At 39.8% G+C, this 17,163-nt stretch overlaps 1 protein-coding gene across 5 annotated transcripts in view; it reads right to left on the bottom strand.

Annotated features, from left to right (window-relative positions):
- Window positions 1-17,163, bottom strand: part of REV1 (REV1 DNA directed polymerase) — a 52,079-nt gene that overhangs the window by 19,976 nt on the left and 14,940 nt on the right. For all 5 annotated transcript variants that reach the window (XM_089511443.1, XM_089511445.1, XM_089511441.1 and 2 more), the window contains 3 exons: window positions 10,745-11,439; window positions 7,873-7,980; window positions 6,698-6,814 (listed from right to left, as the gene is read on the bottom strand). In XM_089511443.1, coding sequence (XP_089367569.1) covers window positions 6,698-6,814; window positions 7,873-7,980; window positions 10,745-11,439 — 920 coding nt within the window. The remainder of the gene's footprint in view (window positions 1-6,697; window positions 6,815-7,872; window positions 7,981-10,744; window positions 11,440-17,163) is intronic.

Here is a 17,163-nt window from a genome sequence, read left to right as displayed (position 1 = left end):
GAAAGAAAAATTCAAATATTATTTTATATCAGGGGCTATCTGCAGCTGCTATGGATGTCAACCTCCAATTAAAGTCACGTATTAGAAAATGCACTTTTAATTTTCATTTTTTAAAGAGTAAATATACATAGATTAAAAATTACATTAAAATATGTAGATGAAATAAATTCAATTAGTGGTTTAAATTAAATCAGTGAGTGGCATCACTGCCCCATCCTATGTCCAGTTTACAGTAAGGTAGCACACCCCATTGCCATTTTTTCCTCTCCCCCCCCCCCGGCCGCTACAACCTGGTTTACTCCCAAGTTGCTCAGGTGCATGTTTGCTGGCTGGAACATTCCCACGTGCCCTGAAAAATGGCTTCATGTGCCATCTCTGGCGTGTGTGCATAGGTTTGCCACCATGGATTTACATTTATAGTTATATAACTATACAGTGGGCCCTTGATATCAGTGGGGGATCCGTTCCGGACTGTCCCACAGATACCAAAATCCACAGATGCTCAAGTTCCATTGTCTTTAATGGTGGTGCAGCCCTGCGGCAGCACCGCCACTATAAACAATGGGACAAATGGCCCTAGCCCCCTGTCCCCTCCCTCTTCCCTCCTCCCCCCACCCTGCTTCCTTCCTTCTGCTTTGCCCCGGCTAGACTTCGAGGGTGGAGTCTGCTGCCCAGTCATCTAGGGGCGGGGCTGGAGCCAAGGCTGAGTCTCAGAGCCCCGTCACCAGGCCTAGCACCTGCAATTGAGCCTCTGGGCTCTGAAACCCAAGTCTCTGTCCTGGCCCTGGCTTTCTCAGAGCCCCATTGGCCGGAGGCAGCCAGCACCAGGGTCAGCCACCACATCCTGATATTTCTAGTTACCACTTATTAAAACAGAAATATGGAAACAGGAGAATGAGTAAACAATACCTAGTTCACTCAACTAGATTAAACACTTTCCTCTGATACTCAAAACATCTCTTATATATATTACTCTGTATACACCAACTTTCTTTTGGGCATTGCTTTTATAGAAAAAATTGGCATTTCAGATTACAACACAAGAAAATGCATGCCTTTAGCTAATCTACTTAGCTAATCAGGCAAAATTATGTTGCAGAATTGGTCCTTACCAAATAAATATGCACCAGCTATGAGTGAAATATATGGTACAGATCTACAGTATACAAAGCCAAACCAAGGTCTGTTTGAGACACATTAAGCACACTTATGTTACCTGAGTATTATTAGAAGCATGCATAAACTCTCTGTTATTATTATATTTTGTTAGAAATATTTTACAGATGAAATAACATATCCAAATGTTTAGAGGGAGAACTGGAGACCTATGCTAATGTGCTAATACTTGTTTTCAAGGAGGAATATAGTAACTTGGAATTGTTTGTGCAGTATAGTGTATATACCAGAAACAGCTCTGCCTTTCCAGTAATGTACACTGAAAAGTGTACTGCTGAATCATGTTAGCAAGTAAAAGAAAAGAATTATGATGCAGTCTTTGCATAAATGATTATCAGGTCAAAGAATGTAGTGGATGAGGTGGAAACTGAATGCTGAAATCTTCTATCTTGACAGTTCATTGTTGTCATTTAGATGGGCTCATTCAAGTTACCAAGGACACTTGGAACTGCAAATTAGGACAAATTATGCCCTGAACAACAAGGACAGCGTCTTTAAATCCATATGTTCCTCTGCCCTGGCATTAGATGATGTCATCATCTTGTCTATCTTCATGAATTCGATGGGCTCCTCCACAGTGCAGCACAGCAGATGCCCCTTATGCTGATGAAGTCACTTCATGTAAATTCAGGACAATGAAAGACACATTGTCCTCATTGGAAGGCAAGGCAGAGAACCTCTCATCAAATGTTGGGAAACTAGACAGGCGTATGGTGAATGTGGAGCAACGGATGGAGAAAGCAGAGGCCAGGACCCAAGTCTGTGAAAAAGAAATCGCTGAGAATAAATCTGTTTCTAAAATGAAGATAAAAATCTGTTGTTCTTTAGATTGAAAACTGAAGATATTGGAGTTGAGGGAAAGGAAGCCTAAAAATATTCATATTGAGAGTGTTGGCAGATGAGAAAAGAGGACCTACCCTATTCTTTGTGCATGGATAATTTAATCTTTCTTGCACTCAGGCAAGTTTTCTCAATAGAGCAGTAATTATGTACTCTCTAGGAATACTCCAAATTGGAGATATAAAATAAGAATAATAGCAAATGCAAAGTAGCACAACCGTAGATGAATAAAAAATTAAAGATCAATTCTGTAAGAGATCCAAGATTCTCCTAAAAACTGTTGAGTAAAAGAGACAACAAAAGCAGAAACAATTATCAGTGAGCATGCATTTTGTAAGAGATGGGGCTGAAGTTGTAGGCATCTATATCTGGTCATGCTAAGAGACTCACAGATCCCTAGATTACCATGTTTAGCAGTTCATGGGGAGCAAGAGTAGAGCCACAGTGGTGGTATTGAACATACACTATTTGTTCCACGGGCGAGCCTAGTTAGTTGTATGTATACACCTGAATTAGATTTTGTTCTGACAGGGAATATTTATAATTTTCATAATAGATTACTAGAACAGAAAGAACCAGTATGGAGTTCTACCTATTTTCTACTCACTTCCACAACTATCTATCTAGAACTATTACTGGGGGGGGGGGGGGGGGGATCTCTCATATTGGATAATATATATACATAATGTATATATACATTATATACATGATGACTCTAACTTCCATCCTTAAATCAAATATTAGCAACATTTGCTTTCTCCTTCCAAGGGTTGAAAAATTATTCATTTTATTTGTTTGCTAACCAAATGATCTGCAAGTCAACATACTATTGTAAAAGTATAAGCAGAGTTTATGGAGAAAAGTGCAAATTAAAAAATTATGTATCAAGTTGTGCATTCCCTACCGGCAATGGACCTGCTAAATGTAAAAACCATGTAGGTTTGACAAGGTAAAGAATAATAGGTCTAATTTAGTAGGGTAGTTTTATTTTTTGCTATGTGCAAGGAAAGATGCTGGTCTGTTTGCAAATTATTGTCTCCCATTGTCTACAATGAATGCTCATAGATGTTTATACTGTAAGTGTTGCAACATTGGCATATAATGCCCAAGAATTTATTTTCAAAGGCACAGTAATACAGGATGGGATCAACAGTGCCCACCACAGTGCACACTGCTACATTAAGAAGCCATTAATGCAAAACAAATTCTATCCGTCATATGAGCAAGGGAGAGAGGAAAATAAAAAAGAGGCACATAAGAAGTTTGGGGCTTTCAGGGCAAAATACCAGGTATACCATTTTGTTCCACATACTAAAGTGTATTAATTCACCTAAAACACCCAGTTACCTACAAGAAAAATGTTTCTATGAAAGTACTGTAGTTCACTGAGAAAGATGGAAAAGGGTCAATTATAAGAGAAGAAAGAGCAGAACTATACAAGTCTTGGAAGTTCCTATAAAACAAGACCTCACATTTTAGATTTTTTCACCATACCAGAAGTGGCTCTGATAGAGGGCACCAAAAACTAACAAGAAGAGTCTAAAGATTATGTAACTCCTGACTCTGTTTCCAGGCTGCATGGGGATAGCTTGGTATGTGTGGATTGATCCTCAGCACTGTCCAGAGATCAGCCATTTAAAATATGAGAATAAATACCAGCTACGTAGAAGAGCTAAAATGTGACAAGCACACATTTTTCCTTTTGTGGGGAGATATATGACAATGTTCATTGAAGAACACTGTACAGACCATGTTGTAGCACACACAATGTGCTAACAAATACCCGTAGGATGGGGAATTGTGAATCCTGTCAAACTCCAGATGTTGTTGAACTGCAGGCTCCTCATCATTGCTTAGCTAGGGCTAACATGTTCCATCCCAACAACATCTGGAGGGCCACAGTTTCCCCACTTATGCAATATATAGAACTTCAAGTAAATATAGTTAGATCAATACCACAAAAATAATATTAGTTTCTCTCAGAGCAATCACATTTGTTCTTTAAGGTATATTTGTTCAATTTATCAGGTCAAATAAACCCGACTTCCAAAATACTCTGAAAAGTCATTTAAAAAATGACTTCAAATCTTCTCAAAAGGTGAACAGAATAAGAATGAGAACATCATTTATAGTCTTAATTCTTTGTGTTCCTTTATTTTCAATTCTGGTATCAGATGTAATTATGAGGAGGTCAAATAGGGGTATCTATTCAGCATTCAATATAAATGGATTAATTCAGAAATAATTCTAATTTGGCATAACCTTGCTGATGGGGGTTATAATTTTAAATGGGTCTATGGGACGATACCATCTTGGTTCTTTTAAAAGGTTCACACTAGGTACACTCAATAAGTGTGAGAACCAAATGAAATACCACGTTATCTGCAAAGAAGAATGGCTCCTTCAGTAAGGTGGCACATCTATTGAATCACCCAGCCTGTGAGACCACCTGCTACTCCTTTGCCTGACATTGTGAGGGGATAGAAGAGTCACCCATCTATCCTTTCATACTGTGGTTTTGATGGATTTTAATCACTGTAAGTAACCTTGGGAGCTAATTACAGCTGACACACATTCTATATCCTGACTAAATGTGTATTACACTGAGAAGAAATGAAAACGTTTGCTTAGATTAACTTCAGATCTTGTTCCATGGGCTGCTTTTTAAATTATAAAACAAAGAAACAAAAACCAAAAAACTGATGACAGTAAATATAACAAAAGAAAAAAAGGCATGAATGTATGATTTCCTTGGTATCATACACTGTACAATCCAGTGTCCATATCCCTGGCCAAAACAAAAGTACAAGACCACATAGTTTAAGAAGACAAGGGCCTTAAACAGACAGGGCAAAGAGAATGGCAAGAGGCCGCTCCCACCCCAATCGCTGCGAAACCATGGTTCCAGTCTAGGCTGCCACCATGGTACTGAACCAGCTGCCAAAAAAGAATGGGTTTTGTCTGTTTCTTTTTGACCCAGCTCTTCCAGGTTGGGATGGGCTCGAAGAGGCTTCCAGCCGCATTGGTGGTGTGCATCATGTAAATGCCACACCCCCAACCCGGCCCAACAGTGGCCCTTTTGGCCTGTCTGTTTCGGGCCAAGGATAGTAATCTAGATCAGACCAAGGGGTTGTTTAATCAAGCATTCCATTTTCAGCAACAACTAACCAGATGTCTTCAACAAATTTGTAGGATATGAAGCCAAAAGATGACCCAAACAGCCTGTCCCTCGTGTCTGGTATTCAGAGGAATGCTGTCCTTGAACACTGTCCTGTCCTGGCTAATAGCTATTGACAGACATATCCTTCAGGAATCTAGCTAATGCTCTGTTGAATCCATCTAAACTAGTGGCTGTCTGGAAGCAACATCAACAAAAACGTTACCAATATGGAGAAAGTATTTGTTCTACATTTTCTGCCAATCAATTGCAGTGACTGCCTTCTACATCATCAAGAAAGCTCTCTTCTCACTATCTTTGCTTGATATGGTTCATACTTGTATATGCCTCTATCATGTTCCCCTGCTTCTTTCATCACCTTCCCTTTTGAAGTTTTTGAACAAAAATGTTCCTATCACTTCAGTTTTCCCCTTGATTTTGTTTTTGTTTTTAATCTGCAATGTCTTCAGTTGCAAGACATACTTTTTTTGGAAGGGATAGAGTAACCAGAAGTAAAAACAGTACTGTATTCAAAATGCATGTTCACCATAGATTCTAGTACTGATACTAATTTTCAAAGTCTTCTTACCTAATCCAATACATGCTGGAGTCCACACTTAGGCGGGTTACAAACCGCCGGGTTGCGGCGGTCTCCCGCCACTGCTGCTTGCAGTGTCCGGGAGCCGCAGCTGCCATACCGCGGAGCTCCCGGACACTCCGAGGAAGGTGCGTGGAAATCGCGCTCCTTCCTGGGCCCCGGAAGTGGCGCCGCAAAGAGCAAGGCGCACTTTCGCGGCATCACTTCCGCTGTGACACATCTGGACGCTATGCGTCCAAGATGTCAAAATGGCGGCGGCCGTGTGGAACGGCCTCCGCCATTTTGTGCGCACTTCGCGCGTACTAGGGTTAGGGGGTGCGGAAGCACCGCCCCTTCCTAACCCTACTACGCGCTCTGCGCGTACTTTCTGGCAGTTTGTAAACCACCATAGTTTAGCAACAAAAGTCACCTCAACAGGTATATCATCTCCCACTTTGACTGAACATAATACAAAGAATCATTGCTATATTTAGTAATTATTTTTTAAAAATTGTAAAGGACATAATTGATATCCAGACTGACAATCACACCACACCACACCACACCCATGCACTTTTATGCCCTAAGAACCACCAACTATACTGCTATCATGAGAAAGAACTGTGATTGTGTGAAGCATGACAATCTCTCCAATGCAAGTTGACAAAGGGGACACATTTCAACATATAAGAAGGATCTTTTATATATTTATTAACAAAAGCTTTATTTAAAATGCTTCTTCATCTACCACGTTTCTTATGAATAGAATTCTTATCACATGCAGCAAGATGGTGATATAACACACAATACATTAAATACATGCAACACGCATCTTTCATTTGAAATTATCACTGTAGTGCTACAAAACTAACAAGACTGTTACAAATTACAGCTTGTAACAATAACAAGGTTTAGTTTTGCAATTTCAAGAAATTGCAGATTTGTACCTGCTTTGCCATTCATTAATTTATTCTGGTAATATTGCCTTTCCAGTTGTGGGTTTGCACCAGGACGAAGCAATGCTTTTCCTGATCCTCTGTTACTTGTGACAGCCACTGGCTTCCCTGTGAAACATAATCAGAGTGTAAGTCAACCTGAACTACAATTCAACAATAAATTGCAAGCAATATTTCAACTCACTTAACACTAGACATCCTGAACTAGAATTCTTGACTGATACTGATACAATTGTAATGAGTATTACTGACTAAACATGATCAAGAAGCTGAATTTTCTCAGCAATGCATATACAGTAACACATCTATAAAAGGGAAACACTTAAATTCAACAATACCCATACTCTGGCCTTCCATGTGTTTTGTACTTCAGCTCCCAGAATTCCTGACTATTGTCCATGCTGTCTGGGGTTTCAGGAAGCTAAAGTTCAAAATGGCTTGAGGACTAAAGTTTTGGAATCACTGGTTCAGTCTTTCCAATTCTCAAGGATGAAAACTACAATATTTGGTTCTATGAAGGTTAATATTTAATATTTGACTCAAAATACACTTCCAGAAGCAAGGCTGAACACTTGCTTTCTTGATTGTTGGCCATTTTGTGTTATAAGGCTAAAGATGACAGTAAAACAGTAAGATGGACTGAAATGGGATTTGTGCACTGTTCTTGAAGAGGTTACGACCAATTCTTAAAACACACATCCCTAGACAGACAATTATCACTACAGACCAATGGTTCTCATCTTTCTGTACTCTTTAACCACCATCTACCTCAGGCCAATGATCACAGAATATAGGATTACAATCTAAAATACATGGATGACCAACATTAGAGAATCATTACATCTGTACTTGAATTTTAGTCTGGCCCCAGGCTTGGATATGATCATCTTGGATTATTACTGTTACTGAAAGAGAAATATGGGCACTGAAAGAGAAACAAAGGACATTTTGGTTTTTTCATAACTAAAGGTAATAGGTGCCCTGTTCTTTAAGTGCAAAATTCAAATGTAATCTCTTATCTGTGTCCTTTAAATATAGTGGGAAAAATGGCAGAAATCTGGTAATATTTCCAACATAGGTTATTGCAAAGGCTTTTAGATTAAAAGTTTCAATGACAACAGGTTTACATTTGACAAATAGGTGTTTATTTCCTGATGAATACTAACCTTTCAGATCTGGTCTATCTCGAATACCCACTGATACAAAGAAGCAGTCCATATCCACATGCATTATACAGCTCTGGTGCCTGGTTGTGTTCAAAATGGAGATATTATCTAAAATAGCCAAAGGGAAAATTTATTCAAGGCTAAATAATGCTCATATTGTTTTTGCTTCTCTTTGAGTATATCACTCCAGTCTTTGTTTACAACTATTTAAACTGCCATTAAGATATGAACACTGTACAGTAGTCCAACTGTGGCCTACAGTTTAAGGAGGTAAGCTATTTTTCAGGTTCAAAGATGTGTGACACAATACAGAAACAATTATTACACACTTAAATAAAAGATAAATACAAATTCTATATTGGATGTGAATAGTACAGTCTACAGGTTGCTTGTGGCCCACCCAAGGCTTCCCAGTCCTTCCAAATATGGAGAAGCCAAACATTTCATTTCATCTCTAGTGGCCAGTAGGGCTCCCCAAAATCTCTGTGGGTGCTACTAGTCAAATTGCTGCTTTGGGAAGCCTCTGAACAAACTTCACCTTTAGTATTTTCCCATCAAGCTGGCCTCTCTATGACTAAATCCTAGAATGCCTCCCTGAGAGACATTCTAGTCATCAGTACTCAGAAGCAAGTTCTCTGGACCTGCTAAAACATATCCTGAGAGAAGCTCTAGTCACCAGTACCTGCTCTCTGAGACTGGATCCTAGAGGGGAAGAAGGGAAATAAGGCCTGTGTAGGCTTGGAACAGATAGCAGGGTATGTAAATGGCCGCCAAACACCGAAAAATGTCCAACAGTATTCCCACAGCCCTGATTCTTAGGAGGGGTGCTTACTACTGGCCCAACCCTGCTCTGCAGCAATCTTCCAGCATGATTTTATTGAGCTGTTTTATCTGTAATGCATTAAAAGGCATTCGTCAGGTATTTTTGAAGAGACAGAAGAATTAATGTACTCTTTTTTTTACAAGTGATAAAAAACAGAACTACTGTGACAGTTCTTGGGACTCTGACAAAGCACTGTTATGTTGTAAAGAACAGTTATCCATAGCTGATGGTTAACTGAGTATTATATTACTCTATACAGTTAAAGGCACACATCAAGTATTCATCAGGTATTACTGGGTACTCAATATACAATATACTGGGTACTCAATATAACACTCAATGAACAGTCAGTTATGTATAACTGTTCTTTACTCAAATGTTTTCAGTTTAGCCAACACCAATGCCAATCTGATGTGGAAGTATTAATTTTGCTCTTTGAAAAAATGTAAAAAGTAAACTTAACAAAGAACAATTCATACAGATGTGGATTCAGGTGTCGGACCACAGTATATCTGCTTATGACCCTAGGTATTTATATTCTTTCCTTTTTTGAAATATAAATTTGAAAAGTCTATAAAAATAACTTTTACTCTTTAGGAAGGTAGCATCTGCTACTATGGCACAATCATGGACTAGAAGCTACCAGAAATCGCCCAATTTCAAAACAGAATCCATTCATGTCAGATGTCTTCCACCTTTTGCTCAGATTTGTCACCACAAATCTACAGTGCTCACCTTAAGGGTAAGTAAGAAGTAACAGAAATTTTGCACATCCCTAATCCTCACACAATGAATGGAAGCATGAATGACATTTTGTTTTCAAAATGAGAAAAGAAAAAGGATTTTAAGCGTATCGCATACCTCTTGAATCATTCTGATATAAACTGCAATGTACTTTAAAACCTATGATTCCAGAGAGGTTTAGAAATGAGATATCATGGCTTGAATTCTGTTGCTTGTTCCAAGAAGAGTAGAACCACTGAATGAGATTAACCAGCAATGCAGCTACTCTGTTTTGGATTAATCAACAAGATTCAAACCCATATCTTTTACCTGAAAGGAAAAAGTATTTCACAGGGGTGCATAATCAAAAGGAAAGAGCAGCAGCATATCACCTTCTGCAACCTGGAAAAGGCTCACCCACAGGCATCCTTAACTTTGACACAAGACACATATTATGTTTTAGTCTGGCAAATGATTTTGCAGAACAATACTGTACACTGGAAATACAGCCAGTTAAAATATAAACTGTTTAACTTAATAGCAAAAATGACAACCATCTTGTTGTCAGAGCTTGGAAGTAATGTGTTAACTTGGAATGAGTCACTCTAGCAGTGAGTTACCCTTTTTCTATGCCTAAGTACCTATACTTGTCAGTGTAACATAATTGGGATTTTGCTTGTTACTTGCCACTGTGTCTATTCTGACTCAGTATGAGAAACTGGAGGAAAAGAAGGATCACATGGGTGGCTGCCTATGCAAAAATTCTTTGTGTGGTGTGCACCTACTGAGGAGCCAGTAGTAAGGAGGAAGAAAAAGGAAAAGGATACACACTGAAAACATGAGCTATACTAGTGACCTAGTTGGCAATCTTTATTTTTAGGAAATCTTCATTTTTAAAATAACTTGTCCTGTACTTTTTGTATTTCTCTATGCTTCACAATTGAAAAAGATTGCTGCTCCCACCACCAAAAACAGAAAGTCAGTGTGAGTGCATGGACGAACAAGGAAACACCTTGCTAGACTGGCTGCTCCAAGCAGTGGCACAGAACATGCACCTAGACTGGCTGCGCTGGTGCGAGCTAAGAGAGAATTTAGAGGAAGAGAGTGTACTTCTGTGAACATCTGAGATGGGGGAATTAGGAAGCAAGTACCTGTACTTTTCAACACAATAGTAATGGCAATATGGTACTACCAAGTAATTACATTTTGTACTACAATAACAAGCAATGACAGTTGGATGACTAGTAATGAATAACGTAACTAATTCCTTTTAAAAATTAGCAATTCAAATTCTGCTTTCATATAATCATAAAAAAGACAACTTACATGAGTCAGTTTTGTTAACTGTAGATTGTGCTGCTTTCAATTTTTTTAACTTTTCTCTTCCTGGGAATACAGCACTACTTTGTCTCTGCAGTGTGTTGACAAACTCTGTAAATTCACACTTCCAGGTAGATATATGATGCAATCTCGAATGAGAGTAAAAGTCAGAAATAGAATTGCAGTTCAAAGATCTGGACAGAGGTGATGAATCTACCTTACTAGGAGCAGGTGCTGGAATAGTGCTTTTTGTGCTTGAAGGCCCCTGAACGGTAGAGTGGTGAGCACCATTTATTTTAATATTACTGTGCAAAGATGAAAAAGATGAGTTAGTCATAGTCCTATGCATATTCCGTAAAAGTTCTGAATTTTTGTTGCTTTGTTGCAAATGTGGCATTGAGTTTCTAAAGTCACTTATTTCAATCCTTTCCTCTTCCTGCACAGGACCTGGTGACAATCTGGTTGTAATGTTGTTCCCAGAATGCACCATGTTATCCTGTGTCTTTAAGGCACTATTGGAACCATGTCCATTAAAAATAGAAATACTTTCGCTAGGATGAATTCCATTCTGTTTGTTCCCAGAAAAGGCTTGGTCCAAGTCCATGAATCCCATGTCTTCAGCCTCATCTTCCTTGTTCAATTTACTCACTCCATTGGCTTTGACTTCATTCTCGGTTTCATGCTTCTGTACTAGACAATTTCTACAGCAGAAAAAAAACATAATACAAAAATACATTAGAAGAGAATTATTTTCTTTTTTTTCCACATTTTAGACATAATCCTATATGTATTTGCCCAGGACTTATTTAGGCGTTTAAGGGAGTGTCCTATAAGTTGCATTTGTTGACTAAGGGGCAGTACAGATGGACGGCTCTGTGCCGTCCATCTTTGCCCCGTGTCTGTGCTGCAGCATCCCCATGCTGCAGCACAGACATTCAGCAAAAAAAGAGCTGCCTAGAGCAGCTTTTTTTTGCGATGCTGGAAGCAGGAAGGAGGGCCGCCATGACAGAATTTCCTGTCAGCGATGTCTGGTCGCTGTATGGTGGTGGAGCCATCATGGCGGCCCCCGTATGGATGGGAGGTTGCCATGATGCTGATGTCCGTACGTATTAGGGTTCGGGAGCATGCGGTTGGTGCACACTCCAGAACCCTAATATTGTTGCTGCCATGCCACAAAGCACTAGTGTGTACCAGGCTTTAATGCATTCTTGATTTTAGTGTATTCTTTTTAATGTATATGTGATTTAATTGTCAGGGATGATGGGAGTTGTTGCTCTTCACCTCTGGCTCGAACTCACCACCTTGTTACGCACCGGCGCTGACCAGTTTTGGCCAGTGGTTAAAGCTTTGCTCTAAAGCAGCAGAGTTACAGAGAATAGGCTGAAGACCCTGACAAACTCTCCAAGCCTTCTCACTCTTGCTTCCACAGAAGTCTTCCCACTTCTTCAGGATCCAGCTGGCTCTTGTATCTTCACTCAAGACACCAGACAACTCAGTAGTCTTATATAAAAGATCTACTTTATTCTACTATATACGGCTCCAAAACTATCCAACACAACTCCAATACAACAATACTCCACAACTACTACCCACTACTACTACCCACAAAATACATTGGGATTCATAGCCATTATTATAGTCCTTAGATAATACCACCCACTCTTGTCAGTTTCCACCCAGTGGGCGGGTACATCTACTCTCATTGGTTCTCTTGTTTCTACCCAGAATTAATGATTTCATCATCTCAGCCTTGACCACTTAACAATTCTCAGGTGTGTTCAATTATCCACTTTGCATTTCTGTCCTTGGCATTTAGGACTTTTTAATTCCATTACCTTCTACACCTGTGTGGCTCTTAATTGCTTCTGCTGAGTCACCCTGACTCTCACATACATGTTTTATTTCATTCACTGTATATCCCATGTTGCTTTTTCCTTAACATTAATTGCTATTTTAAAAGGGGAAGGGTATAATTTGGAGTTATCATGCATTGGTATTTTACTATGTATCAGATTGCTTTTACTGTAAACTGTCTCAGTCCTAACCATAGCAGGTGGGATATAAATAAAGTTTTATTATTATTATTATTATTATTATTATTATTATTATTATTATTATTTAAGTCTTTCCTGAAGAGACTCAGGCCGCATCTGCATTGCAGAAATAATACAGTTGTACACCACTTTTAACTGGCAAAGCTCAATGCTATGGAATTCTGGGAACTGTAGTTTTGTGAGATATTTAGCTTTCTCTGTCTCAGAGCTCTAGTTCCACAATAAACTGCAAAACCCAGGATTCCACAGCATGGCAGTTAAAGTGGTGTAAAACTGAATTATTTCTGCAGTGTAGATGCAGCCTGAGAAGACAAACTGGGTAACACATGTCCATTAGAAATTCCTTTCATTCCAGCATATTCATAAATTTTGAATTTGAAAAGTTGTTCAACAACTGGGACAAAATCTATCAAGATGCATGTGTACACTACATCAGTCTTTTTTATTAATATGCCTCTATTGATTAGACACAACTGGGAGGTATAAGTTTATTGCTAAATCTCTCTAGCAAGAGAATCCTCTAAGACTAGGGTTGCCATTTCACGGTGGTGGGCGGGTCTTTCCCACCTCCTGGGGGGCGTGCCTGGTCCCGTCCCGCCCCTGCGCCCATTCCCGGGTGGCTGCCCAACTCTGAGCTCCCAGGGCTGCTGCCTGCCTTCTATAGAGTGCTGCCTGTGCAGTTTGTCTGGAGCAGCAGCAGGAGGAGGACCGAAACCAGCAGGGGCGGGGTCTGCTGCACTGCCCTGCCTCTATTGGCCAGCCCTCTGCTTCCTTATTTGGGCATGATGCTCCAAATTCCAAGCGGAGAGGGCTTTGCAGGCAAGTTGCTTTTTGTTCTTCCCCTCTTTCTCTTTCCCCTCCTTCTCTTCTTCTTGTTATTCCGTTTTTTTTTCTTCTCCTCTTCTTCCCCTCCTCTTCCTCCTCTCCTTTTTCTTCCTTTCTTCCCCTCCTCATCTTCTTTTTCTCTTTCTTCCTCTCTCTAAGCCCCCCTCCTCTTCTTCTCAGGGGTCCAGGGCTTCTCAAGGCTTTGCCCCCATTAGAAAAGAAAAAAGGTTTTGGATCTGTCCCATAAATCCCTCCTAAGTTGAGACATACCTGGGAAAAAGAGGGGGTGAGGGGTTTGGGGGGCTTGGAGGGGGCAAGGAAAAGGAGGAAGGGGGGAATTCCTAAGAAGGCTTGGGAGTGGGAAATGTAGTTTGCAGTGGCACAAGGGACTGCCTGTGATCTTGCAAACGCTATGCCTGCTTGGGAGTGGGAAATGTAGTTTGCAATGGCACAAGGGACTGCCTGTGATCTTGCAAATGCTATGCCTGGTTGGGAGTGGGAAATGTTCTTGTAGAATTGGGGGGGGGGGTGTTTGGCCAGAAGGAGAAGTACATTTCAGCCTTCTGTCTAGGAATAATGCCAAAATGTCCTCCATTTTGAGCATGCCTAAGAAACATGCATTTATATTAACATTTTAAAAAAATTATCAATTTTTTCATGTGTCCTCCATTTTTTAAAAATGTGTCCTACATTTGAAAATGTGGCCCTACATTTGTCCTACATTTGTCCCGGTTTGGAGGTCCTGCCTTATGGCAACCCTATCTAAGACTGACTGCAATAGCATTATATAAAGAAAGAAGAAGGACTCAGCTAAAAGTACTTAGTATTAAATTTCATTATCAAACCAGAAAAACAAATATATTTACTGCATTACACTTGATATTAGCCAAAAGGTCGAGAATCATGTTTAAAATTAAAATACAACAAGAATCTGAACTGAACATTTTCAATAGATTGTTCTAGTTATTCAAATCTAGGTTTTTTGTTGTTGTTGTAAACCACTAGCAAACCACTAGCAAAAACCTTGAATTTTGATATTCTATAACAGTTATCCCCAAACTTTTGTTCTCCAGCTGTTTTGGATTTCAGCTCCCAGAAGCCCAAGCCAGCTGGGCCAACAGTCAGGAAATATGGGAGCTGAAGTCCAAAACATATTAGAGGACAAAAGTTTTACAAACAAACAAACAAACAAACAAACAATGTAATCACTATTCTACAGACAGCCTAAGATTTTTTTTCAAAATAAAAAAATATCCCCTAAAGACTCTGAGCCCTCCCACAAGGCATCTGACTCCATCCTGGCCTCTGAGGGAGAGAGAAGATAGGCTCAATGCCTACTCTAATCCGGCCTAATCAGAATAAAAAGAAGGGCCCTCCCTCCAGTCCATCTGCCATGGTCCAGGCATCAGAGGGAGAGATCTGCTGGACTTTTCCCCTTCCCCACTGCCATCCCCTTCTCCTTTCATGTCTTGTCTCTTTAGATTGTAAGCCTGAGACAGGGAAATGTCTAATTAACAATTTGTAAGCCACTCTGATAGCCTTTTGGCTGAAGAGTGGAGTATAAGTAAATAATAATAATAATAATAATAATAATAATAATAATAATCTGATTTTAACACACTACAAAAGCAAATCTACCTCTCCTCTTCATAAGCATCTCCTGAGCAATGTGTATTTTTTGCCAAACTATGGAAGGGTAAAATTACCATATTTTCCGGCGTATAAGATAACTGGGCGTATAAGACGACCCCCAACTTTTCCAGTTAAAATATAGAGTTTGGGATATACTCGCCATATAAGACTATCCCTCTTCCAACGCACACCAAATAAAAAATTTTAAAATGTAAGATTTGATTTCAATATGGTAATTTTCATTCAAATGATTATGACATGCAGGTACTTAGCAGGAAAACTTGTATACAAAGCCTGGCTAGATTGGTCAGCTCTCCCTGCCTGCCCAGCCCTCCCTGTCTCCAAGACTATCAGAGCGGTAGTGCAAACACGGCTCTTTGTCCATACCCCAGGTGTCCTGCCTGCAGCTTGCTCCGCCCTTCACTTACACTTTCCCGGTGAGACACCCCCTCACCTCGTCATCAGGACCACGTTAAGTCATTTCTTTCCACGAATCCTAGTGAGTGGATTTTCTTTTATCGTACTTGTACAGCGCCGCCCTTGCTGCTTTCATATGGTCGCTGCATATGGTGGGGATGCAGCCATGGCCGTTTTTTAACTCCCTCCACCATATGCAGCGACCGCAGATTCCCCCAGTCTGGCTTGGAAGTTTCAACACCTGCCCTATAAGACAACACCCAGCATATAAGACGACCCTTGACTTTTGAGAAGATTTTCCTGGGTTAAAAAGTAGTCTTATACGCCAGAAAATACAGTATTTGTTTCTGGATAAATATTCTGCTTCTTATAAGAGATCTATGACAACTTGATTTTTTAGCATGTGTATCTGATATACATTTCCTCCCAATTATTCTTTTCAATCAACTCTATTTTGCTGTCCATGTGTATAGCTAGAGCTGTGTTATAAAATGCCTTCAAACTAACATTTCAGAACAAAAAGGTTGGCTAAAACAGATCACGCCAATGTAAGCCACAGTAACATTATTACAGTCGTCCCTCCCAATTTGTAGACTTTGGAGTCTACGGTCTGTCTCGCCTATTTGCAGATGGCAAGCGGGGAGGAACAAAATGGTGCATGTGTCTGAGGCACACATGCAGCAGCACACACATAAGCACGCTGTCATTGAAATCAATGGCAACTTGAATACTGGAGTTTTTCCGGATTCACAGGGAGTAGGTAGGGTGGTGGGTGGAACAGATCCCCCGCAAATTGGGAGGGACGACTGTAATCTTAAAGTGTCTGTTGAGTCTTGAAATGTAAAAGAATCAGGATACTCCCAGAGAAAGCAATTTAAATTAACATACAAATAGGTCTGCAATAATTAACCACCTGGCAATTAAGAGTGAAATTCAAAAAGCCTTATTGAATTTACATTACATCAACCACAGGTAGAACTGGGCTGGCCAACTCTGGTTTCAGTAAACAACTGTTATGCCTGAGTCTACCACATCTACAAAGATATAGCTTTATTTTTAGCCCTAGTTATTGCTCAAACCAAGGGTGAGGTGAAAACTATCCATTCAAGAGCTGGTTTCACTCTTAAGGCATTCATAAATCTACTTGATAACTCATCATGTATTGAGTGTCCCAACAAACTGGTAAGGAGGACATCCAGCCCAAGGATTCTCACATGCTTCTGCTTAGTGAAAGAAACAGGATGATCAGAAACATTTTCAAATCAGTGTAAAATGAATGAACCCAATTTCCTCTATTTTCTGGCACAGACATAGGGGAAGGAAGGAGAATTTCATATGTGCTGGGGAAGTTAGTAAAGAAACAACAGAATACTCCCATTATTTCCTTTCTTGTTACCTCCATATCACAGTCAAAATAAAAAGCAATCTCCTCATCTCTACAAGATTCTACAAAACATGTCACTGAGATAGTGAGGAAAACGCTTTGGTTATCCTTTG

This window comes from Sceloporus occidentalis, unplaced genomic scaffold, assembly GCF_023333645.1.
Source record: "Sceloporus occidentalis isolate IW3139 unplaced genomic scaffold, rSceOcc1.0.p SCAF_2, whole genome shotgun sequence".
Classification (NCBI taxonomy): domain Eukaryota; kingdom Metazoa; phylum Chordata; class Lepidosauria; order Squamata; family Phrynosomatidae; genus Sceloporus; species Sceloporus occidentalis.
This window is presented reverse-complemented; position numbering and strand designations above follow the sequence as displayed.